The sequence below is a fragment of the Aspergillus lentulus genome (assembly GCF_001445615.1).
Source record: "Aspergillus lentulus DNA, contig: Alt04, strain: IFM 54703, whole genome shotgun sequence".
Taxonomy (NCBI): domain Eukaryota; kingdom Fungi; phylum Ascomycota; class Eurotiomycetes; order Eurotiales; family Aspergillaceae; genus Aspergillus; species Aspergillus lentulus.
The window spans coordinates 4,207,450-4,232,029 of NW_028322122.1; the positions used below are offsets into that span (position 1 = coordinate 4,207,450).

At 50.2% G+C, this 24,580-nt stretch overlaps 6 protein-coding genes across 6 annotated transcripts; 3 read left to right on the plus strand and 3 right to left on the minus strand.

Moving 5' to 3' along the window:
• Positions 1-315: 315 nt before the first annotated feature.
• Positions 316-3,176, plus strand: ALT_2650 (beta-glucosidase; the record flags this gene model as incomplete). Its single annotated transcript, XM_033561849.2, has 5 exons — positions 316-428; positions 494-526; positions 586-641; positions 691-2,979; positions 3,031-3,176. The coding sequence occupies 5 exons, from the start codon at positions 316-318 to the stop codon at positions 3,174-3,176; spliced, it is 2,637 nt and encodes an 878-aa protein (XP_033417740.2).
• A 3,301-nt stretch (positions 3,177-6,477) lies between these two features.
• ALT_2651 (uncharacterized protein) lies at positions 6,478-7,340 on the minus strand (the record flags this gene model as incomplete). Its single annotated transcript, XM_089599391.1, has 2 exons — positions 6,478-6,980; positions 7,130-7,340. 2 exons carry the CDS (start codon positions 7,338-7,340, stop codon positions 6,478-6,480), a joined length of 714 nt encoding a protein of 237 aa, XP_089456537.1.
• Positions 7,341-7,897: 557 nt separating this feature from the next.
• On the plus strand, positions 7,898-12,785 carry ALT_2652 (uncharacterized protein; the record flags this gene model as incomplete). The annotated part of the gene is made up of 11 exons (XM_089599392.1): positions 7,898-9,217; positions 9,253-9,462; positions 9,543-9,563; positions 9,625-9,796; positions 9,868-10,226; positions 10,343-10,433; positions 10,556-11,030; positions 11,108-11,177; positions 11,249-11,969; positions 12,048-12,334; positions 12,630-12,785. 11 exons carry the CDS (start codon positions 7,898-7,900, stop codon positions 12,783-12,785), a joined length of 3,882 nt encoding a protein of 1,293 aa, XP_089456538.1.
• Positions 12,786-14,118: 1,333 nt separating this feature from the next.
• Positions 14,119-15,861, minus strand: ALT_2653 (tetratricopeptide repeat protein; the record flags this gene model as incomplete). The annotated part of the gene is made up of 1 exon (XM_033561845.2): positions 14,119-15,861. The coding sequence occupies one exon, from the start codon at positions 15,859-15,861 to the stop codon at positions 14,119-14,121; it is 1,743 nt and encodes a 580-aa protein (XP_033417736.2).
• A 3,649-nt stretch (positions 15,862-19,510) lies between these two features.
• On the plus strand, positions 19,511-20,569 carry ALT_2654 (nitronate monooxygenase; the record flags this gene model as incomplete). Its single annotated transcript, XM_033561843.2, has 1 exon — positions 19,511-20,569. One exon carries the CDS (start codon positions 19,511-19,513, stop codon positions 20,567-20,569), a length of 1,059 nt encoding a protein of 352 aa, XP_033417734.2.
• A 3,318-nt stretch (positions 20,570-23,887) lies between these two features.
• ALT_2655 (uncharacterized protein) lies at positions 23,888-24,566 on the minus strand (the record flags this gene model as incomplete). Its single annotated transcript, XM_033561841.1, has 2 exons — positions 23,888-24,297; positions 24,386-24,566. 2 exons carry the CDS (start codon positions 24,564-24,566, stop codon positions 23,888-23,890), a joined length of 591 nt encoding a protein of 196 aa, XP_033417732.1.
• Positions 24,567-24,580: the final 14 nt, after the last annotated feature.

A 24,580-nucleotide genomic window follows, 5' to 3' on the forward strand; every position in this document is an offset into this window, starting at 1 on the left:
TTGCTGGGACCGGGGAAGATCCGAACGAATGTCAGCCAATGACCCGCCAGACAGAATCCCCCGCACCGGGGAGCCCCCCCGGCCGCGGTAAATATGAAAGATTATGCAGGGGCACTGGGCTTGGCGCGCAGCGGCCCTGTAGTTAAAAATCCTGGTATTAACGGAGCAGCGCCACAAACAACCTTAGATTACATGTTGCTCAAACGAAGCTCATTCTCTATACTCCTCTGGCCGCTATACTTGGAAGTCTCTTCTTGTCTGTGGTATTTTCCTGACTACCATTGCCCCTAGTTTCGAACAAGGAGAGATATCGCAATGGCGAACAAGGGAATGGATAGATCATTCATGACCGCTTGTGTCGAAGATTTGGTCCAAAGTATGTCGCTGACGGAGAAAGTGTCGCTTCTTTCCGGCGAGGATTGGTGGAGGTAAGGGGGATTATGTCCCATCGTCCAAGAGTATCAAGTGCTATTTCAACTAACAAACATCGCAGGACCACGGCGGTGCCCAGATTAAACATCCCTTCGTAAGGTTCTTTCACGACGTACATAGCCGGACCGGCTTTACTGAGAAGTATCACTCCAGCATTAAGCTCACTGATGGACCCAACGGCGCCCGAGGTCAATCTTTCTTCAAAATGAGTAAGTGGCGAAATGCTGGAAAGATTGCTGAAGCTAACCTTGCTGTGAGCACCCGCTGTGGTTCTTCCCAATGCTACCGGCCTTGCTGCTACATTCTCTCCCACCCTCCCCGCCGAAGCCGCTCGCCTACTGGCCGCCGAGACCAAAGCGCGAGGTGCTGTCTGTCTATTGGCACCGACCATTAATATCTGCCGAAGCCCTCTCGGAGGGAGGACCTTTGAGTCATTTGGGGAAGATCCGACCCTCAGCGGTATAATGGCCGCCAAGCATGTCAATGCCCTCCAGGATGAAGGGATCAGCGCAGCGATCAAGCACTTCGTCGCCAATGACCAGGAGCATGAACGAATGGGTCAAGACTCCATCATTGCTCCCAGAGCGCTTCGGGAGATTTATCTTCGGCCATTTCACATCGCCCAAGCTTTGGCCAAGCCATGGTCATACATGACCTCGTACAATAAGCTCAACGGCACCCATTGCTCCGAGCATGACTGGCTGTTGACAGGTCTTCTCCGAACCGAGTGGGGGTTTGACGGACTCGTCATGTCCGACTGGATGGGGACATATTCTGTTGCCGAGGCGATCAACGCCGGGCTTGACTTGGAGATGCCCGGGAAGCCCCGATGGCGCCAACTGCCGCTGGTGCGGCAGTTGATTAATGCTCACAAGATCGCGCCGGCGACAATCGACGAGCGGGTGATAACCATCTTAAAGTGGGTCCAAAAGCTTGTCGTGCTCAACCCTGACACTGTCTATGGGCGCGATGACTCGATAGAATGGACGCGAACGGAAGACCAGGCGACAGACGCGGCGCTGATACGGCGTATCGGCAACGAGGCTATCGTAATGCTGAAGAACGAATCGTCCGTGCTGCCTATTCGACGTGGCAAAGTAGCAGTCATTGGTCCCAACGCTAAGAATGCTGTCATTACAGGCGGCGGCAGTGCGAGGCTTCGACCTGCCTGGTGTGTTACACCATGGCAGGGATTAGTTGACAACAAACCTGACGAAGTGGATTTACGATACACCCTGGGCTGCAAGGGCTCCAAATTTCTTCCCGTTTTTGGTGAGGAGTTTACCAGCATGGATGGTACCACCCGCGGCTTTGATATGCTTCACTACGCTATTGTCGACGGCAAACAGGCCAGCCAACCAGCCGTCTCTGAGGTCTGGACTAACTCAGACATCATGCTCGCTGACTTTAGCCACCCAGGCCTTGGCGATGACTACTTCACCGAGATCCGAGCTTTGTTCACCGCACCAATTACCGGTGACTGGCAATTCGAGATCAGCGTCACTGGTCAAGCTTGGGTCTATGTCGACGACAGACTATTGGCCGATTTATCGAAAGAGCAGAAGCGGACCTCATCATTCTTTGGAAACGGAGGCAATGGTACTGTTATTACGTTCTCGGTGACTAAAGGCAAGGTCTGTAACCAAATCGTTCCCCGTCTAGCATACAAGTCACTCACGTTCAATCAGGTCTACAGATTCCGTCTCTTGCACGACTCCAGAAAACCGCCACTAGCTCCAGGTCAGGACAGCCAGCCATTGCAGCTCATTGGCATGAAGCTTGGCTCCTTCCCCGCTATCAATGAGGACCGAACGATAGATGAGGCCGTAGAGCTCGCCAAAGAGTCTGACATCGCCTTGTTGGTGGTCGGGTTAGACCAGGATTGGGAGTCGGAGAGCTATGACCGACCAAACTTATCTCTCCCTCTCCGTATGAACGACCTCATCCGTCGCGTTGCGACCGAAGCACCAAACACCAAAAAGGTCGTTATCTTGCAGACAGGTTCCGCCGTATCCATGCCATGGCTGGAACATGTCGACGCCGTCTTGTGGCCCTGGTACGGCGGGAACGAGGCTGGAAATGCCATCGCTGATATCGTATACGGAACGGTCAACCCTTCCGGACGATTGCCCATCACCTTGCCGAAACGAGAGCTCGACATTGCTGCAAACCTCAACTTTAAGTCGGCACGAACCAAGACCTACTACGAGGAAGGTATCTGGGTCGGCTACCGTCACTTCAACGCCCGCGGCATCGAACCAATGTACCCCTTCGGTCACGGCCTATCATATAGTACCTTTGATTATTCCAACCTGACCGTTTCGCCGTCCGCATCGTCTTCTCCAGACTCATGGCGCATCTCTGTTTCTGCCAGAGTCACTAATACTGGCACGGTACCTGGCGCTCATTCCGTCCACTTCTACACCAGCCCGCCCGCACCAACAATGACTTCTCTCACGCATCCTGATGTCACTCTGCAAGCATTCGCAAAGACTGCTGTACTTTTACCCGGTCAGTCCGAGACGATCGCCGTGGAGATGGACAAATGTAAGTGGATTGAGATTTGATGGCTTTGTTACTCGCTAATCATTAGAGCAGTCGCTATCTCGCACTGGGATGAACTGACTTCGACCTGGCAAGCCGAGCCCGGGCAATGGCACGTCAAGATAGGAAGGGATGCACAAACCATGTGCGCTGCAGCTCCGTTCAACGTCTCTCCAGGCTTCAGGTGGCACGGAATATAGTTTCGGCGTATCATATTTTACCAAGGCGATATATAAACTATATAAGATGGCTTGTAGTGCAAGCAGAGAGTACTGCAAGATGATGATATCTTATCACCGGGTGATATACTGATCAGCGCCGATTGTACTACATCAAACGAGCAGCAAATTTAACACTTAAAGGCATCGAGGTTATTAAATGGATGAGTGTGAAATAGATTTGTATTATTCAGTCTGAGTCACTATAATGTCTGAGGTAGTCAGGACCTCACCCCTTGGATTTTGTCAAAAATCCAGCCGGATTATAGATTCCGAACAAGGCCCAGATACCAACATAGCGACCAACATTACTTCGAGATGCTTTGCACCTTGCAAATCTAGACCTTTATAGAAGCGCGCCGGGTAGAGTGCTTACAGTCCCCCAGAGGTCGGTGAGGGGAGGGGCTATCATCTGGGGTTCAGGTCGGCTTGCACTCAGGATATGCATGGTACCTGGGAAAAATTTGGACGAGGCTGTAATACGAGGGCACATTTGGCCTATTCGCCGGACAGTCTTGTTGCTTTTGCTAATCTTCTTTCTACTGGTGGGACGCGCTGCGCTTTGCAAGGATCATGAATCACAGCCTGGTCTGGAGGTTAGGGAAAGGTGTCCAACCAGCATAGAGAGACCAAGCCATGCACTCGTCAGCTGGTTCGAAGACTCACTCAACATGGTCCTATTTATGCCCTTGTACCCTTTACTGGGTGTGTACGACAAATTGGCCCCTTCTCTTTTACCCACCACACCTAAATGCATGGTGGCTTTTATAATGTCAACCTCAAGAAATTCCCCAGTCTCCGACGGTAAATGGGAACGCTTCAAGGAGATTATTCGGTCCCTGTGGGAGACACACACCCTCTCAGAGATGATGAAAATCATGGCGGATGACCCCAATTTCCACGCGACGTGGGTTAACATTCCAATCTATGATACTTGACGTGGTTGCTAACAGCAAGTAGCAAAAGTCAATTTGAAAAGCGGTTGAAGCACTGGGGGTTCCGAAGGTATAAAACGTCCGACGACTGGAGAAAAGTCGCTACAAAGGTTGAGAAGCGGCGGCACAACCAGAAAAGCAGTACAGTCGAGTATGAAGGCTTCCCTATTCCGCCTGAGACTCTCCGTAAAGAGATGTCCCGCCATACTACTTTGACTGAATTGGGTCAAGCTACAAATGGTGAGTACTAGATAGTACCCTGACCAGTACGAGAGAACATCAGTTAATGTCCGCAACAGCAATGACCCCGGCAACTCCTGAAGGCTTTGTCATATTTACACCTCGTCCGATGAACGATCAATCAATGACTGTTGAGTCCAACCATAGCTTAGAAGAGGTCGTACAAAAGACAAAACTAACAGCGTGACTTTTCAAGCCTACCTGAAGCATTAGTCTTGAGCGCAACACTGCCCTGCTGCCAGTTCAACACTAGTCTAAGATGGAGAGGACAGCTACTCAGTCCCTGGCAGCGAGGCTTGGCACATAGAAACAATAGTCTCCACTCGTCAGCACACTACGTATCTCAACTATAACTATTCTCCGGGGCTAGGCCTTTATGATAGACTCACAAAAATTCCCCGGAACAAAGCATACTAGCTTGTATAAGCGAAAGGTTTGCTTGGCTACAGCCTACCCATGCGGATATTTATCTACTATCGTGACCTCCTAGGGTTGGTAGGTTAAGTTCTGGGCGAGAAGACGGTCGTCAGTTGGAAGATCACAGGGCGAGACACTGTCCTTCGGCTGGGAGGAAGAGAGAAGATTGTTTTGGGAAAAGTTCTACCCTTTTTCTCAAGCTTTTCCGCTGATGGGCGACTTTACCCGATCCAATGGTTTTCGTTACCTTACACTAGTGGGGTTCGTCGGAGCATTCCGTTCTCTTTGCTCAACGGGCTGGAGGGATCCACACACTAGACTTGGAGCCTTCATTCGATTGCTACTAGCACATGCAGTTGGACACATTCCGAGGATACAGCTGAGAGACTGGACCCTTATGTCCCAGTATGTCGCATTGTCAACAGCCCAGACATGTGCAGGGGACAAATACTGCCTGACTCCTCCCAATTTTTTTGCACGACTGATTGCAGACTTGCAGTTTCCCGCCTATGACACCCTGCAAGTCCCCACAGAGTTACACACTCTGAAATAGCCTGATAATCTCCTCTGTGCCCACTTTTTATATTATCTCTCTCAGGCACTGACTATCCTACACCCACTTTGCCACCTCGCTGCGGAGGTGTACACGCTAGAAGAGGGCGCTAAAAAGCACTTACTTCTTTTCTATCCGCGTCCATTCCTCATCTTCCACCAACGCCCCTGGGCAACCTTCCAAAATAATCTGTCGCTCCCTCTTAACGTTGCATTTCTCGACCAAAACGCCAAGAGGCATACCATCAGCGGCCCCGTCCCACTGAAAAAAATTTCCATCACCAGCACAGCGCTGCATGGCCGCGTTCCACCTTTTCCCCCGTCTCCCCTTTGAGCTTCGTGCTCGAATCTGGCAGCTTACAGTCGAGCCGCGCACTGTTGAGGTGTGTGAAAAGAGAGAGTATAGGTCATGGGGCAAGCTTTTACATGTGACCTCATCAACACCGGTACCTGCAGCCCTTCAGGCCTGCCATGAAGCCCGAAATCAGGGGCTATACCAGAAGGCCTTTAATTTTTCTGTAGGGGTTGAGCCGCGGTATGTCTGGGTCAACTTTAAGATTGACATGATCTCAATTGGGCATTCTTGGTTTAACTCGATTGATCTCGCTGAACGACTACTGATTCGCCGGCTTACATTTGAGCGGGAGAATAATGAATCCTTTTTTCAATTTCAATCCCATGAGCTTTACGAAATGTATCCTAATGTGGAGGAGATTCATGTCATCTGTGAAGACGGCCATATGGCATGGCAAGATGCCTGGCGATATTGCCCCTGGCCATGTCCAAAGAAGAATCTGAGGTTCATTGACAAGGAAACGGGGCAGATTGCGGTTGGCAAGGACCTGGATAGGATGTGGCGGATGCATGGCTGGGTTCTTTCCTCTGATGAATCTGACTGACTGTTCAAGCCCCTGTCTTATAGTTCGTAGAGCTTGCTGTATTTCGTGGCTCAATATTTAAGAAAAGGCGTCTCGAGAGGATACTTAAATCTCAGAACTCGCTACACACTAGGTTTCCCACAATTGATGTTTTCCTCACTAGGTTAGATACATAGTGCAGCCTCAATACATAGCGTTGTCTCCCTTTCGTATTCCGTATACTTTATCATTGGGTTCAACAGGATCAGTGTTCGGTCCCCACTACATTCGGCACGACTGCATCAGGTCTCCGACCCGTTTATACGTCTTAAAGAGCGCATAGTGTTCACTGGCTGATTTATCGGTCGTATACCAGTGAGTGCGAACGTCTTTGATGAGTTTTTCAACATTACTGATGCCTTTGGCCTTGGCCGCATCAGCAGTGGCCTTCCAGTCAACGGTCTCCCATTGCGTCGTGGGATTCGAAATGGGGCTGGGCCCCAAATTCATCAACTTGATATCCATCTCGTTGGGAATCCCCAACTTGGCTTTGACCTCTTCGCTGAGAAATGGACCGTGATCCCCCGCCCGCGCAATGTTGATTTTCTCTAGAGTGGCATCGAAGTCGTCCCACATGTGCTTGTTTGCGTCGGTCTTGTGGAGCCATGCATCTTTGACCAAAATGCCGAGTTTCAAAGTGTAGGCGTTGAAATCGCCGCTTGCGCCCTTCATGGCCTTGTAGGGCGGGAAAAGTTGGTCACTTTCTTGTTGGGAGGGGTCGTGTACTTCGTGTAGAGTGTCTTAGCCGTCTCTTGAATATTAGGCCTTGCCGTTTTTTGATCTGCCCCGGGAGGGCCGACCAGGCTGTCGTTGGGATGTGTTTTGCCCAGGGAGGCCATGAGTTCATTGAAGTTGCATCTGCCGCCGTCCCTACCTCTACACACTACCCACTCATTGTTCACACAACTTCCGGTTTTGTCGTCCCATTTTTTGCACTTGAAGCCTAGGGTTTGGGCCTCGGGGTCGTTGAGCTCGTCGATTTGGTAGGCGTAAAAAAACAACACGCGCTCAAGACATCCCTGATATCCACCGGCCCAAACACTCGCGGCGATGTACGCAAGCGCGAGGAAGAATGAAGACTTCATACCGAGCAAACAGGAACACAGATTAACACAGACAAGAGAGAGCGGTATTTACCGAGCAAGGCTGAGCAAAGATAAGTGGGAAGAACCGAGGATAAATGGATATGCCTTCTTGTTTGCTTCTTCCTTCTTGTTTCCTTCTTCCTTCTCTTCCCCCCCCCCCCCCCCCCCCCCTTCCCCGGGTTCCCCTTTCTTCCCAGCTATCATTTTTATTTTTGCCCATATAAACTTAATTTTATTTTTTGCAACGCAGACCTCTACGCCGGACCTGAGTGTTGTGGGGGGGTTCCGCAAGTCGCCTTCTGTGCCTGAACGACCGAGAGCTATAGTTCACATCTAGTTGGCGCTAGAAAACAATTCCCTCGCAGGGGTTAAGGAGTGGATCTCAGGGTTGAGATCAAGGAGATTCTAATGTTGCATCCAGGCACACCCTAGGCTCACTCCTGATGCATGATAAAATCATTCAAAGTATCGATTTAATCGTCAGCTTCATCCCCCCATTATTGTCAACGGCTTCTCATCTCTTCCGAGGGCCTTTCTTTGCGCAGCTCTCCTTCACTATGAAGCAATCACTGTTCTTCTTCACTACCTTGGTGGCAGGGGCCTTTTCTGCCCATTCTGGCTCCCATATTCACCTTCACGTGTCCCACAGAGCACGCACATCAGAAGCAATAGACGCTAGAGATGACCAAGGGCTTGACGAATGGCTTGCAGCCAACAAGCGGGCGCCACCCAGCGCGCTCAAGGCATGCCCTCTATCCTGTCATGAAACTGATAATAGCAGTTTAGGGGCCGGATGGTTCTTGTTTCCCGATGCGTCAAGGCTCGCTGCGTGCAACGAGACCATGCTGTTCAACTTTGTCGTCCAAACTGAAGTTGATGGTGCCAGTAGTCATGGGCCCAAAATGGGCATCAGGGCATGCACAGCCGACTATAGCTCGGCCACGCAGGCGGCCTACGAGCCACATGATGAAAGGGCAGCTCTTTGCCCAACCCCTAATCATGCCCTCGTCGAAGCGTCCATCAGAATGTCCCATTCTACCGCTGGGAATGATGATGGCTTTGCCGTTCAGGATGTGTTATCTGCCGGCCACGAGATTGTGAATTATTTCAGATCACAAAAGCCTTCCTGCGTGGAGAACGCCTTGGCTTTTGGATACTCTCAATCCGCCGTCGTGGGCGTGTTTGCCGGTGCAGAGGTCCACCAGCATGGCGTGACCACGAACGTTCTCAACAAGTTGCTCGACTATGTCGAGAACAACTCGGTCTCCGAAACGACTATCGTCCAGCTGTGTCAAGCCGATGGCCGCGGCGCAGACTACGGCATCAGTATCATTGCGAGCAGCGCAAAGCATCTGCTCGTCGTCCAGGACGCCGTCAAGTCCTGGGTAAAAGGACGATGCGTCTCTGCGGCGGATGGTGATGAGGACTGGACGACTGTAACCCTGCGCGTCCCTACCCGTGTCAAGTCAAACTCAGATGCCATTGGGAATATGACGTTACCAACCGCGGCTGCCCACTTGGGGTCAAGATCCCGAATTGCTGCCCGGGCAGAGTGCCAGACAACCTCGGTCAATCCTGGCGATGGCTGCTGGGCTCTGGCCGACCGGTGCAAGATCACCGACGCCAAGTTGAAAGAGTACAATGCCCGTCCAAACTTTTGCAACACTCTTGTTGCCGGCGAGAAGGTCTGCTGCTCTTCCGGCACCTTGCCTGACACTGTCCCTCCTGGAAACCCAGACGGCACATGCAAGACACGGCAGGTGGTAGGCGGCGACATCTGCGGCTCCCTGGCGTCCAAATGCGGTCTAAGTCTGCAAGAATTTTACAAGGTGAACACTGAAGCCAATCTGTGCGTGAACCTCAAAGCTGGACAGCATGTATGCTGCACGCGTGGCAAGCTGCCCGATTTCAGGCCCAAGCCCAATCCCGACGGATCCTGCTCCACGTACATGACCAGGCAGGCGACGACTGTTACGGCATTGCCGCAGCTAATGGCATAACTATTACAGATCTCGAAGATTTTAACAAGAATACATGGGGCTGGAGCGGCTGCAAGATTCTCCCACTCAACTTCAAGTTGTGCGTGAGCTCAGGATCACCGCCTATGCCTGCCCCTGTTCCAGTAAGTATATATATATATATATTTATTTCAAACCCGATACAAGAGACCTTTGAAGAATATACGCTGATGTTGCTCTTTAGAACGCTATCTGTGGGCTGACTGTAAGGATTTCCAGACTGCTGCACCAAGCCTGATATTGTTCGGACTAATATGATCTCAAAGGTTCCCGGCACCAAAGAGCCAGCCAAAGGCGCTGAACTGTCCACACTCAACCCGTGCCCTCTAAAGGTTTGCTGCAACGTGTGGGGTCAATGCGGCACGACAGATGATTTTTGTACTGTGTCCAAGTCAGAGACTGGCGCTCCTGGCACTTCTGCGCCCGGCAAAAATGGCTGTAAGTGCTTCGGTCCAGCAGCACAGCATCTACTGGTACTCCGGAGAAACACAGCTGACCCTGAAATTTAGGCGTCAGTAACTGTGGCAGAGACATTGTCAACAGCGGGCCTCCCGACCGGACGATCCATGTAGCATACTTTGAAGCCTGGAACCATAAGCGCAAGTGCTTGACCATGGATGTCGGCCAGATCGACATGGATAAATATACGCATATCCACTTCGCTTTCGCCGATGTGACAAAGGACTTCAACGTCGATATAAGCGCGGTTAAGGAGCAGTTTGACCTCTTCAAAGGTATGTCCGGGGTCAAGAAGATTATTTCTTTCGGCGGCTGGGACTTTAGTACTATGCCTGGCACTTTCAACATCCTTCGTGAAGCTGTCAAGCCTGCCAACCGGGATATCTTCCAGAAGAATCTCGTTGCCTTTGTGAATGAGCACAACCTCGACGGTATCGACCTCGACTAGGAGTATCCTGGAGTAAGTAGCACACGTTCACCCATTTTACTTTTACACTACGGACTTGGTTAATGTAATAAATCTAGGCTCCTGACATTCCCGACATCCCCCCGGGTGACCCGGAGGCGGGTAGGGACTATTACTACTTGCTCTCCAACGTCAAAAAGGCATTTGGCGGTACCAAATCTGTCTCCTTTGCAGCCCCGGCTTCCTATCATTATCTGAAATCTTTCCCTATGGAGGCAATGGGCATCCATCTCGACTAAATCATCTACATGACCTACGATCTCCACGGCCAGTGGGGCTACGGCAACAAGTGGACTTCGTCCGGCTGTCCCAGCGGCAACTGTTTGAGGTCCATATCAACGACACAGAGACCAGAGATGCCCTGTCGATGATCACCAAGGCTGGCGTGCCCTCTAGAAAGGTGGTTGTCGGTGTGACCAGCTACGGCCGGTCGTTCAAGATGGCCGAGGCCGGTTGTACTGGGCCAATGTGCAAATTCACCGGTACCTCGCGCATATCCAACGCCGCAAAAGGACGCTGCACAGACGCGGGCGGCTACATCTCCAACGCGGAGATTGCTGAGATCATCAGCAGCGGCAAAGTCACCAAGCAGTGGACCGACGTCGGCTCCAACTTCCTGGTCTACAACGACACCGAGTGGGTGGCATATATGTACGATGACATGAAGGCTGCTCGAGCGAAGTTCTATGATTCGTACAACTTTGCCGGAACCACCGACTGGGCCGTTGACCTGCAGGCATTTAGAGAGTAAGCGCCCTGAGCTGAGCGTCATGGACCTCGCACGCCTTCTACAATGATATGTTCATGGTACTAACTCTCCGCAGTGGCAGCGGTGGTGATGATTACCCTGATGATTACGAGCCCTACATCGACACCAGCATGTACCCAGAGTGTGTAACCAAGTACACTGCCTTCAAGGAGCTCAACGACCACAAGGATTCGATTCCCGCTCACTGCATGGAGAGCAATACATTTTCAATGTCGAGGTCGCCGTCATGGAAGCAGCCTTGGAAAAGTACAAGGACCTGGTCAACAATGGCTACGACGAAAAGTTTAAAATCTACGAAGGCTACGTCGACGAGCAAGTCCAGGACCAAATCGACGCCTTCATGGGCAGCGGCAAGGCGGACAAGTACTTCAAGTGCACGGAAACCAAGGACGTTATGTGCTGCTCCAAATGTAACATTCCCCAATGTATGGTGGATTGCGACAAGTCCAAGGATTGTAATGGCAGGGCCACAGTCGATATCAAATGTCCGACAACTCTCAAGAGCGGTTCCAGCACCATCATCGCGGTAGGCCATCATTTTCCCAACGCCACATACACGCTGCAAGACCCCGAGGGCTTCTGGAAGGACATTGGTGCCGAGTACGGCATCGAGGAGTCGTGGGTCAAGTTTGGCAGGAGGCACATCAGGGCCGGCAATGGCTGTCAGTACGCTGGCGAGGACGTAAATGACTGCATCGACAAGCAGATTAGTGGGTTTTACAACTATCCCATGAAAGACACGGTCAAGGTCTACACCCCCAAGGACATAATTGGCGACTCGTACGACAAGACCGAGGACCTCCTCAACCGTCTCAAGATCGTCAGGGACAATGTCGATTACGACGATCTCATGCAGTGGTCCGACCTGGTCGACGCCGGATCTCTACCCGCGTTGACGATACGGACTGCCGTCGAGAGTATGGACAAGATTGTCAAGTCTGCCAAGGAAATCAGTAAATAGGAGCGCTAGGAGTTCATCGTCAATTTTCTCACAGGCTTGCTCTTCTTCATTCCCTTCGTGGGGGAGGCCGCCGGCGCCACTGGTCTGACGGCAGTTCGCTCCATGCTGCGCATGGCAGGCGCCGCTGGCGAGACGGGTCTGCTGGTGCATGACATTATCGAGCACCCTGAAAATGCCTTTATAAGTGTCTTTAGCTACTTGGCCGGGGCCGGAGTTGGGCGAACCGGGTTTAAAAACGCTGCCAATGCGAGACGATCCATGAAGGCCAGCGACATTGACATTCTGGGGTCGATGAAGGTGGATTTGGACCTGATTCAGACTGTGCGTGGCGTCACTTGTCATATCTAAGGTTGAATCTTGTCCATCGACCTGCCCAACCGCGCCCACTACACGGAAAGAACGAGAAAAAATAAACATTCTATCACCACTCACCTAGCCAGTAATACAAATGTGGTCTAATGAGGACACCGCGGACGATTGCAAACATATAGACTTCGTTTGCAACAGTTTCTCAAAGAAGGCGTAAAGCTGCCTGAGAGGGGTCAGGGGCGTCTTTGCCCAGTTTTTGGACGACTACCTCGATCCCCAAAATGCTGACTTCACTAGCTGGGTATAGTGGGAGTATCTGGAGGAGGCGGTTGCAAAGGACCAAATCCAGGCACTCCCGACCAGGATCATGGTTGGGTCGAGCAACACGCAGGAAGCTTGGGATCTCCTCAGACAGGGGAAGACTAGAGGCGAGAGATTGATCATTCACCCAACTTCTGACTAGACACAATTTATCTTATGAAGACTATTGAATTATACACCTATATAAATTGATTCTTGCTGTCGATAACACGCTACTTATACGTCATGAGTCTGGCTGTGTTACCTTCTTGGATCAGGAGCGTGAGAAGGGGAACAATGGTCATTAAATGTGCGAGTGTAGTACTGCAAGGATGATGCTCTAGTGAATTTTATGCGAAAGGATCCATCAAAAGACCCCGCCTCGGGGTCACACAGCTCTGTAGGGACACCTCTTCGATGCTTCACCATGAAGTCACCAGTTTGTCTCAAAGTATCTGTCTTGAATAGCTCTGCCACCCAAGCATCTGCCATCGGGTCGCTCTGGTCCCATGCAAAATCACCAAAGCACATCCTAGTTGGAATAGTGAAGGGGGAGACGGCCAAAAAGCCCAATTTTACAACGAAAAGAGAAAGGAGACGCGGCCCTGAGGAATGGGATGGGAAATCACGAAGGCTAAATGAGCTGAAGAACTCACCTGGCCCAAACCTCACCGCAAAAGCAGCCAGCCTGGATGGCTGTGTATGTCAGATACGCCACGGGTTCTTGGCTACAGCTCATAGCAATATGCCAACATCCGTACCGCAGTGACAGTCCATGAAGCTTCGGTAGTCAGAAGGTCTTGCACTTCTTCTTATTCTTGAGATTGATCCTTGATGGAACCATAAACGTAATAAGTACAGATGATGAGCGTACATATATGTGTTCCTTCTCCCTGTTCCCCATATTCACTGGTGCCAGAAAAAGGATACCTACTGACTCCTGATCAGATGCATCCGGTTTGTCTTCTAAGGCTGACTGTAAAAGTAAATGCGGATTAAGCAAGAACAAAACTCATTCATAACATACCTGCATAGCTGATAGTGGCATGTTGGTATTCGAGAGAGATACCATAGTATATAAATCTCTCTCGGAGACCAGTGAAGTATAAAACAGTACATTGTGCAATCTTCCAGTCAGGTGGTGCTGTATCCTCAAGCTGGTAGGGTTCTTTGTATCTTTGTCTGCAAGAGTAAACTGCTCTGGATGTGCATTATAAAACATAATGAATAGGACTGTGCTGTGGTGAGATTTACAAATGCACATGCTTCTTGCTGTCGATGGTATAGTCTGACCTGGAGTGTTGGCCAGAGATATTACAATATCGAACATGCGACACAAGGTACGTAACCTTCGCTACAAAGGGATGATAATTCTTTAAATAGAACGTCTCTAGTCTCCTTGAATAACCAGAAGCTTTCTAAAAAGAAATTGGACAAGGTAGATCAATCAATTCTCCATTCTCTGCCGAAGCATACAATGACATTCAAAAATGCATTTAGTGGCAATTCCTATTGGAACTACAACCGTTAATGACACGCGGCGCTCGAGAAGTATCCAATCGGCAAAAGCACGAGGAATTGATGGGAATGTCTGCTACAGCGAGCGCCAGCTTTACTGCAGGCTCGATGACAGCCGCTTCCTCCGTCCTTCCCAACCGCATCAAGCATTCATGATACCCCTGGAGCGACCAAACATTGTTCGGGTGGCGGCGGGGACGAATCAGCGTGCTATCGAGTCCCAGGTCAGCGCGGTACACTTTGGCCGCTTCCTCGAGATGGCCCTGCTCCAGGAGAAGGGCCGCGTAGGCATGTCGACTGGGTTGCATCCACGACCATGGTTCACTATACGGGAGCTTGTCATCCAGTTCGATGGACTTGCGCAGATGCTCAAAGGCCTTGTCGTAGTTTTGACGGCGATACTCGATTTCTCCATCCAGCATGGCCGCGGCCACGGCCAAGGTCTGCGTACACTTGCCATTATAGGCGCGGCGGGTCCCTGGAACAAGTGCACAAGTCTGCTGAAAGAGCTCCCGCTGCTCTAGGGCTCCATCTATATCCCCAGTAGCCGCATAGGCAACTGCCTTGGCGTAATGTGTAGTTGCCGTCGTGACTCTGTATAGTTCGGGGTCTTTTGGCAATTCCATTTGTTTCAGCGCCTCCCACATTCCAAAGCGCACCATGACATGTAAGCGAATGGACATGAAGTTCTCCAACCAATCAGCCATGGGCGGGGACTTAATTCGTAGCACATCTTCAGGGACTGAAGCCTCCATCCGATCGACCGCATCCAGGGCCGTATTCAATTTTCCGCAAAGCATAGCGGCGTAGATGAGGGAATGGTAGTCGTGAAGTCGATAGAACGTGTAGAAGTTGTATGGACCTGCGCGGCGCACATACTTGTCATCTGCTAGAGTAGCCTTGTAATTGGACGCAATCGAGCGTCGCCAATCCCCGATCAGAATGTCGAGATGAGTTGGCATGTGATGGATGTGGCCTGCATCAGGCATCAAGTCACGCAGCTGGTCGGCGACATTGATACCTAACTCAGGATTCGGCGACATTTCAATGTAGTGGATGTAGAGGTGCAGCAGCCCCGGGTGCTTCTCAGACCCTTTTTGAGCCAGAGCGCGTTCCAGTACCTCCTTGACCTCCATTGTGGCTGCTTTGGGATTGGGTTCGCCAGTAAACAGATCCCAGAGCGCCCAAGGAGTCAGATTCATCAGCGCGTCCGCGTAGAGAACTGCGGCATCCAGATCATTGCCAAAGTCTCGATAAACAGGCTTCATGGCCGTCGCATACGCATGGTTCAGTGCCGACCGCTCCGCAGTATTGGGTGGCGAGGCGCTCTGGAATCGGGACTGGATGGCTTCGATCAACCCTTGCTCAAGTGGAGTCGCATGATTTGCATGTTCTTTGGCCTTGCGCGACGCCTCATAGGCCCGTTTCATGCAGGTTTTCAAGTCTTCCCTATCAAAACGGTCCCATGGCTTGTTGTAGTTGGGACCAACTGCGTACGCCAGCCCCCAGTAAGCTATGGCGCACGACGGATCGTGAGCGATGGCTTGTTCAAAGCAGTAGGCGCCCTCGACATGATTGAAGGCGTAAACCCAACTGAGGCCCCGATTGAACCAGGTCTGAGTGTCGGTGTTGGAGGTGGTGATCTTCCGACCGAACGAGCCGAGATCATAGTATTCGTCACTAGCCGGCACGGGGGGCGTGACGTCTGAATCATGAGTCATGATTGGGAGAGGCTACACCAGGTGTAAGAACTCAGCGAGGAAGAAGGCGAGGTGATAGTGTGAGCGAAGTCCTCTTCGTGACAGACTGGGCTGGATATACATGTAGAAGTGGGGTCACGAGGCAACATATGACACCGAGACATCGGCCTTTGATTGTAGGCTTCTGTCCATTCATCCGTTGATACTCATACACAGCGATAGCATCGAATATATAGTACCGGTGGGTCAACTAGCCTGACCTCTGTCGTCTGATATCGATCACCGTCCAGTATCCACTTCTTTCGGCCTTGCGTGGTGATCTTTCTTTCCAAAGTCCTTCAGATACTTGCCGCTGCCTAAGGCCATCAAACGCCGACCGTAGCGGAGTGATGACTAATACGTCATCAGTCACTCTCGGAGACATAAACATAACTATGAGATCCAGAATCAATTGATGAAATTTGTCCTTTCGAGGCATGATCTTTGTCTTCAGATGGTTTCGAGGGATGAAGAAGCCCAATTTCTGACAAAGAAACCACCGATTGTAGAGCATTAGTATGTCGTCTACCCCAAGATCAGCTCAGCCACACGTACTATATATCCTATCCTAATCCTCAGGCTTTGCATATATTTGGAATGGACCTTTGCTGGTTGCTTGTCACTGCATAATCTCTTTCCTGAGTATACAAAGAGTTAAATCCCAGGCCGACGGCTGACGTCCGATAGCCGCGCAAACAAGCCTCCATCGTTCCCCTATACGTACTCTGTTAACAAAACAAAATATATCATTTGGAAGAGCTTTTTCAGCTTCAACTAAGTACTTCATGTATAACTTTAAAACAACCTTCAGAATGACAAGAAAGATGATACTTATCATCTAATGCTAAAAACATTGGTACTTTATACTTAATCTTTGCATTATTCTCAGGTTTATTGGGTACAGCATTTTCTGTACTTATAAGATTAGAATTATCAGGATCAGGTGTTCAATATATTTCAGATAACCAATTATACAATATAGCATCGATAATGGAGCCTATATGTCTCCCCTTTCCTCTGAGACCACTGATATCAACAGTAAGCGAAGATTTGTTTCCTGAAGCCATCATCAATTCTCTGAGCTTACCGTCCCTCGTAGGCCCAGCTCTACAAAACATCATTGGAATTAACTCATCTTGTGGTGGTTTACAAGACCCCGATGTCATCATCAATCATGCAGCCGCCATCGGCACAGCTCCATCTCCCGTTGAAACACCTACGGTGACACTGAGAGCATACCGTTGTGACCAGGATTTGTAAGTTCAGGGGGGTTCTCTTCCACGTCAACTCCTGCCCGTCTTACCTGATGGACTGATAAGGACCTAGCGTCAACGCTTGCTACATCTTCATCCATCCATATTTCCCCTTCCTTCCCCCGCCCATTGTGACTCAGTTTGAAGATCGACCTGTGTCCATTACGGTACCGGACGCCGAACCCAGCCGCTCCTGCTTGCATCAATGTCGAGTAGTCCCTTGGGTCTAGCCATTGCAGCAATATTAATCTTGATCCCCATGCCTGAGGATGCTAATCCGATGAGCGAAACTGCTCGCAAGCTGAGGCGCTCATACTCTGAGCTGTACGCACAGGCAGCTTTGGCAGGTGTTGAGAGTTTTCTTGTTGAGTACGAGCACATGGGCACGGCTTTCTCTAGTGATATGGATTTGTCGCGAGCTCCACAAAGTCCGTTGCAGTCAGGCCTCCCTCTTCCTGTTGAGCCTGTTGTGGCGCTGACGCTACTTGCACTATGAGTACGTCCAGCGAAGTAACGTCGCGAAGATGCGGGCCTGAGCTAATGAAGCACTTACAATGGCCATGGACCTATCTCTGCACACAGCTAGCTCCGTCAGCTCGGACTACTCGGACGCGGGTCGTCGGGCGTGGTTGATGGTGGTCAGTTTACTTCCTCTCTGAATCAAATTCTGCTGGTCTTAATTGCTTGCTCGCTCCCAACAGATGTTTCTGGTTTATCAGTCGTCTATTCTAACAGCTTCGGTAGGAGGCAATCCGTCACTGCTGATTGAGCTGGCAGTCCTAGATTTGGGGCTAATACGGATATCTGGATATGGAGCCACCTGTCATCAATCACTATTAACGATTCTCGAATCACCACACCCTTTCCGGAATTTCGTGGCTGCCGTGAAGTTCGTATTTCCTCAGTATTTCCTCCAACCTTCATCTCTTCTACGAAGCTCACTTTTTATTTGTCGTCCAGCCGTGGCCCTTGCGCTACATATCCCGACAGCTGACGCGAGAGAGGATCGAAAGCCGGCTCCCTTCGCTCAGGGATCAAATCCAGCAACTCGACATATTCATTTGTGAAGTTGCGGTGGAGGCAGATCGATTCGGATGCGTGACAAATTATTCCGGGGCTGAAGCAGATGCCTCTCGGAACCTGTGGGCTATGTCCCGCGCTTTGATCCACACATAAGTCGTCGTGTTGGCGCTGATTCGCTCGCCCTACTGACTTGCATGGATGACTTCTGCGTGAGATATAGTTCTCGTCTTAAGTTACATCGATTTCGCGCATTTTTGGACCCCCCCGTCTTTCTAGCGGATCACTGTGATCTCCCTTCGATCAATACAGTTGAGCTCTCGAGACCGCACAATCGTCTCTCTGCCAGCCAGGTGGCCGACATCGAATGCTTCTTCCCCTTCACAGAGCAGGAATCCACCTCTATCTGCCTCAAATCTGCTTTTGTGATCTCGCGAGTCTCCAGGTATCTCTCTCGCCAAACCCGGACATCAGTCTATAAGCTGATGGGAAAGCATCCGGCAGATCAAGATCACCGCGCGGATTACCACATATGGAATGCTGTACGCTGCAGGGCGTCTACACAATTTACATGCTTTTGTCCAAGGTCCGCACGGCATTATGTTCAGGCGATCTCTTCAAGCTGCTGTGGCTCATGAGATGGAGGGTACTTTGAGTGGTATCACTAACTGACCTCACCGGCGGAATATATGTAAAGGCATAAGATGAAAGTCGACACCAACATACATGGTCTCAAAGATTTAAGAGCACTATTGTATAGGGGCTAGCTGAATAGGTACACAAAGGAGTTGTACTAACATAAATAAATTTAATAATAAGCGGCTATTGTAATGAATTGTATCAGGCTGCCTCTATATAGTCTTACTATGACCACTGATAGGAAGACCAAAGTTGGACTTCACCACATTGGATAGTCAAGATATGTATGCATTTCCATTACGACCACGGTTCTCATGATCGACTCTTATCAGGCATCCCTAGTCATAACCTAAGACCGGAAAGTTCATACCCCGGAAAAACAGGCCCCGGCCCCGCCCCACTGCAAAGGCCGTATTCTCGGCGACCGGCATTGATTATGTTCGTTCGGCCTTTGATCCCGGTCCTACCCTAGTGAGTTGCTCAGTCCAGAGGCCGAGCTACCCTTGACGCCGACAGTTTTAGGACATTCTACCTGGTATAATCTAGGCCTAGAGTGGGTCCCAAGATAACTTATTGCCACTGAATTAAACCGACGAATTATGCACGTCTCGTGTAAAAAGCATTATAAACAGCCTTTGAATGCTCTGGAATTGCAGGTGTTTTCCGTATTTCGTTCTCACATGCAACGGTATAGAAAGACCCCGTTCTGAGCCCTACCAATGGCCATCATGACACACATCCAGCAAATCAAACAATATCTCCCATGGGCACAGACCCCGCTGATTATCAATGCCCCCATGAGCGGCGCAGCGACCAGCAAGCTAGCCGTTGCCGTCACCCGAGCTGGAGGACTGGGACACATTGGCTTTCTGGACGACAAGAAAATGCTAAACACGGAGCTCGAAAAGGCGAAAAGGCAATTAAGTGATATGGCCGTCACCAACGGGACGCTACCGATCGGGGTGGGAGTAATTGTGTTTGGATCCCCTGTCTCACAGTGGCTTTCCCTATTTGCTGCGTACAAGCCCGCTGTCGTTTGGCTGTCCTTCGGAACGTCGAGAGAGTTTCAAGGGTGGACGGAAGGAATTCGCGGAGTCTCCCCAGATACAAAGATCTGGATACAGGTCGGAAGCGTTGCCGCTGCGCTCGATACGGCCAGAGTCTGTCAACCCGATGCTCTGGTTCTACAGGGAAACGATGCGGGCGGACACGGCCACGCAAGTGGGGCGAGTATTATATCGCTCCTTCCAGAGGTATCTGATGTGCTTTGTAAGCATAGGATGGGCCGGATTCCATTGATTGCGGCCGGAGGTATCGTCGAGGGACGCGGTGTGGCGGCAGCTATCATGCTCGGGGCGGCGGGAGTGGTGATGGGCACGCGATTTCTGGCTGCGGAGGAGACGAACCTGCCTCCTGAGTACCGAGAGGCAATCATAAATGCCGTCGACGGGGGAGTGTCAACCGTGCGGTCGAGAGTCTTCGACGAGACTTGGGGTCCAAGTCCGTGGCCAGTGTTGTATGACGGGCGGTGTTTGAGGAACGCAAGCTATGATGATGTGGCTGCAGGAATCCCCATGCAAGAAGTCGTGAGGCGGTTTCACTTGCGTTTGAGGAAAGGACAGGAGGAGCTTGATATCAAGGATTCAGGAAGTGTGTGGGCTGGCACAGGCGTGGGATTGGTGAAGAAGGTTGAGGACGCGGCATCTATTGTCAACCAGGTACGACTGGAGGCAGCTAGGAGGCTGGAGAATGGCACTTCCCTCGATACACATGTTTGAAAAGCATGAAACAGGTTCACACCATGCTCATCTGCTAGGTTGTAAGGAATACACCGCCGTTGCACTAGATGCATGCTGTTTCTGGCGTTGGAGTCGTATTTGGTCAGCTTACTATCAGTATTCCAGGCTACTCCGCACATACTGTTACCAGCTCTCCAAAGTATATTTCAAACTGTGAAGCTATCAGGCATGTTAATCCTTCGACCATTAATACAAAGAATCCCAAAGACGCGACTCGACAGTGACCACACTGATAACGAAGATAGTCTCAAGCAACTGTTTGTCAGGCTCAACGACGACAACGATGGGGATTCACCCTTATCTCATTTGTCTGAGTCTTTTAATCCTCGTTTCAAATGCGGCAGCACTGGCCTAACCCTTCAATGTTTGATAATATTCTAGAATGTACAATGCCCTCTGCCTTGATGGCCGGAGAGGGAGACTTGGAGTTGGTCTTCGACACGTTTCTGAATCCAGTCAACCAAGTGACCGCGAGGTTAGTCGTTTCCGTCCTTCCTCGGAGCTCGCAATTATGGTAATTGTTCATAGCCAGTCATCGGGCAAAGCCAAAGGAAAGAAACTTAACCGAAAACTTTAGATAAAATCACTATCAAGATAAGCACTAATCCCGAAAATGCAGGGAAATAGACAAAGGATTGAAACCTAATTGCATGGAAGTGACTGCTTGAGAGCGATGGCTGTATGTTTTCCTTCAACTATATTGGTACACTTGGTAGCTGGAACCTGGAGAAGTCTACTTATATAGAGCCATTCGCCAGTTCGAACCCGTACATAACTTCTACCCAAAGGTCTATTCAACAAAGCCTTCAGATATCAGTGTATAGCTCCGCGCGTCTTGCCAAATCGCGCTGTCAATATGGCAATAGACCAGAAGTGTTCCCCCAAGGCAATCTGCCTCAGATGCCCATTCATGAGGGAACATTTATCCATCTTGTTGTCACCAACGACAATCCAACCGCTGCCAAAGAGAAAGCCGTGGAGATCAATCATGGAGCAGATACCCAGCTTCATCGGTCTCTGGGGATTCGCTATCTCACTATGATAGCTTTCGGGTCGGCCATCGGAAAGGGAATGTGGTTGGGAAGTGGACAGGCCCTGATCCGAGGAGGGCCTGCGGCGTTGTTTATTGGCTACGTGATCAGCAGTTCAATGATCTGGGCTGTAAGTCAATCTATAGGAGAGATGGCTGTCATTTACCCTCTTCCTTCAGCGTCTGTACAATGGTCCACCATGTTTGTTAGCCCTGCTGTCGGGTTTGCCTTGGGTTGGTCATATTGGTTTTCTTATTGGATCACTATTGCCGATTGAACTTGAGGTATGTCTTTCGAGAACGAAGACCATGGGCCATCTTGTCAAGCGGGTGCTAACTTTTGCAAGGGAGTGGTCACTGTGCTGCACTACTGGACTGATCAAGTGCCAACCGCCGCCTGGATCTCTATGTTCTGGGTGGTCATCATCCTGATCAATATATGAGCCGTCACGTTCTTTGCTGAAGTTGAGATTTTCTCATCGTCAGTAAATTACGGCTGGTGGTGCCCCCGAGGGCGATGCTATTGGCTTCCGATATTGGATGCTGAGCCGTTCACAAACCGGATTCAAAGGTTTTTCGTCCGTCCTGCCCACCTGTGTGTTCTCCATGGCTGGGTCCGAAAACGCGGCTTTAGTGGCGACTGAAGTTGCCAATCCCAGGCGCTCAGTCCAGAGGCAGTAGGATCCATATGGGTTCGCCTTGCTCTTTTCTACATCTTGGGCTCACTAATAATGACCCTATGTGTTTCTCACCATGATCCAAACCTTTTGGTGGTTCACGAAGCAATGCATCCCCATTCGTGATCGCCTATAAGAACGCTGGTATTCCTTCCCTAGCGCATATTACCAATGCAGTCATCTTCGTCTCTGTAGTCTCTACGGGGAGTATATCTGCATATGGAGGATCACGTTTGTTGGTCGGACTGGCACATGTTCAGATGGCTCCTTTAGTACGTATCAGTCCACCCTGACTATTGTATCATATCAGCCACTGACTACACTTTGTACAGATTTTCAAGAAAGCAGACAAAACTGGTAGATCCTGGGCAGGTTACGTCCTCACTCTGACAATGGACGGCGCCCTTGCATACCTCAGCGTGTCTCATACAGGTGCAGAGGTGGTTTCCTGGCTGTCAAGTCGAGTCTCCCTCCTGACCCTGTTCGGTTGGGCCATGATCTGTCTTTCTCATTTGCGGTTCCGGTACGCTTGGAAGCTACAGGAGCGCTCAGACGCTAGCAGAGTTGATAACTAGCTTTCTGATAAGTTGAAATATTACGGTAAATAAATTACGTAGTGCGGAAGTAATATATCACTAAACATTTGAGTCTTTGACTACAAGATACTGCCGACTGAGACAGCTGTATGCTGGATGTGTTCCTTCTACCTTAGTTTGCTGTTGAGCACCGCCCCCGACAAGCTTGCTGTGTCTGTGGGCTTGATGATGGTTTTATCTTGCATGGTGATCTAACTGTTTCCTTTCTCACCCTTCTATCCTGTGATATAGATGAGCTCTGTTTTTCCCCTGCAAAGTGTGATCCTGTTTGGCAGGCCCATGCTTTGATCTGAGGGATGTCTTCTTTGTAGATTTTCTTAGGGGTCTTCTTTTGACGGGCCTGTTCTCCATTGGAAGTAGTTATTGATTAGAGCTGATGTAGCTCCGTACTGGCTGGTCCATGAGGTCACAGCTGAAAAATGCGAAGAGGATTGGTGATAGTGGGGATCCTTAGGCTAGCCCAGTATTAGCAAGAATGTAGTTAATGTCTCAAAGTCGCTGGCTCAATGCTAGCTAGGCAACTCTATACCCGCCAAGTCCTCAGCTGGATGGCCAGACATTGAGTTTGGGCTGTAAAGTGCCCAAGCCGCCCCCTGCCGCGGCCCGTACCCCCCGGGAAGCTCCGGCCGCTAAAGTTATACCCCTCCGCCTAATAGTCAAATTCGTTATTCACCAAGGCATGCAGTAGGTGATTAGAAAGGTATGCTATTGTCCTATCTAAGCTTGTATGCAACAAGGCACTCTTTTTATTGAGGATATCATAGATATCAACTATACTTTATTAGAATAGTAACCTTGGCCCAGCAGATAATTCTACGTGTTCAGTTGTGCCTCTCCTGAGGGAGGATTTGGCTGAGTAGATCAGTTAGCTATTCAATGCCTATTCACTCAATATAGCCTATCGTCGCTTGATATATAATGCCTACCCCCAGCTTCCGCCTTATCGCCTATTGATTCCCCTCAACACTTTTCTTCAATCTTCCCTGGCTCTGCTCTAACGGCCATTCACGTCGAACCTGAACCAAAGACAGTCATCGAAGTGCTGATGTCCTCCCTTAGCAGTCTCCCACGACCATTCGCACCAATCGATGAGATCAAGAAAGATAGCACCGCAGTTGTCTCCGACATATCTATCGTGGTCGCACGTGTTCGTAACCCAGTACTCGATCTTAACCGTCGGTAGCCACTTGACGGTGTAGAGTTCTCCGTTCCGGAAGTTCTTAAACTTATGCGTGTTGCAGAAATCCTGGCTACCCCAGTAGGAATCCCCACGGTTCGAAATTGCGCCGCTGCAGTAGCAATATTTATTTTCATACCATTGGTTGCAGTTCACACCGGCGCCGAAGCCCCCCCGTTTTTCGAGGCCAGAGGTGGCATTTCCAGGGTTTTCCCCCAAAAGGGCCACTATATGAGAGTCATTAGTTTAGGACTGGCTGGTTGGAGGGAGTGACTCGAGGCTCTGTCTTAGCGAAACAGGTGATTGGCAACTCACACTTCTCATCGGTCAATTCAACGAAGTCAGCCGTGATAGTGTAGGGCTCGCCTTTCTCAGTGACACCAGTAGAGATAATGGTTCCGGTGATAGGTTTGAGTTTATCCGACTCAGACGTAGGAATAGCGGAAGAGAAGCCGCTAAGTGTAAAAGCAACAAAGAGGAGATTGAGAAGCTTCATGATGTACTGAATGC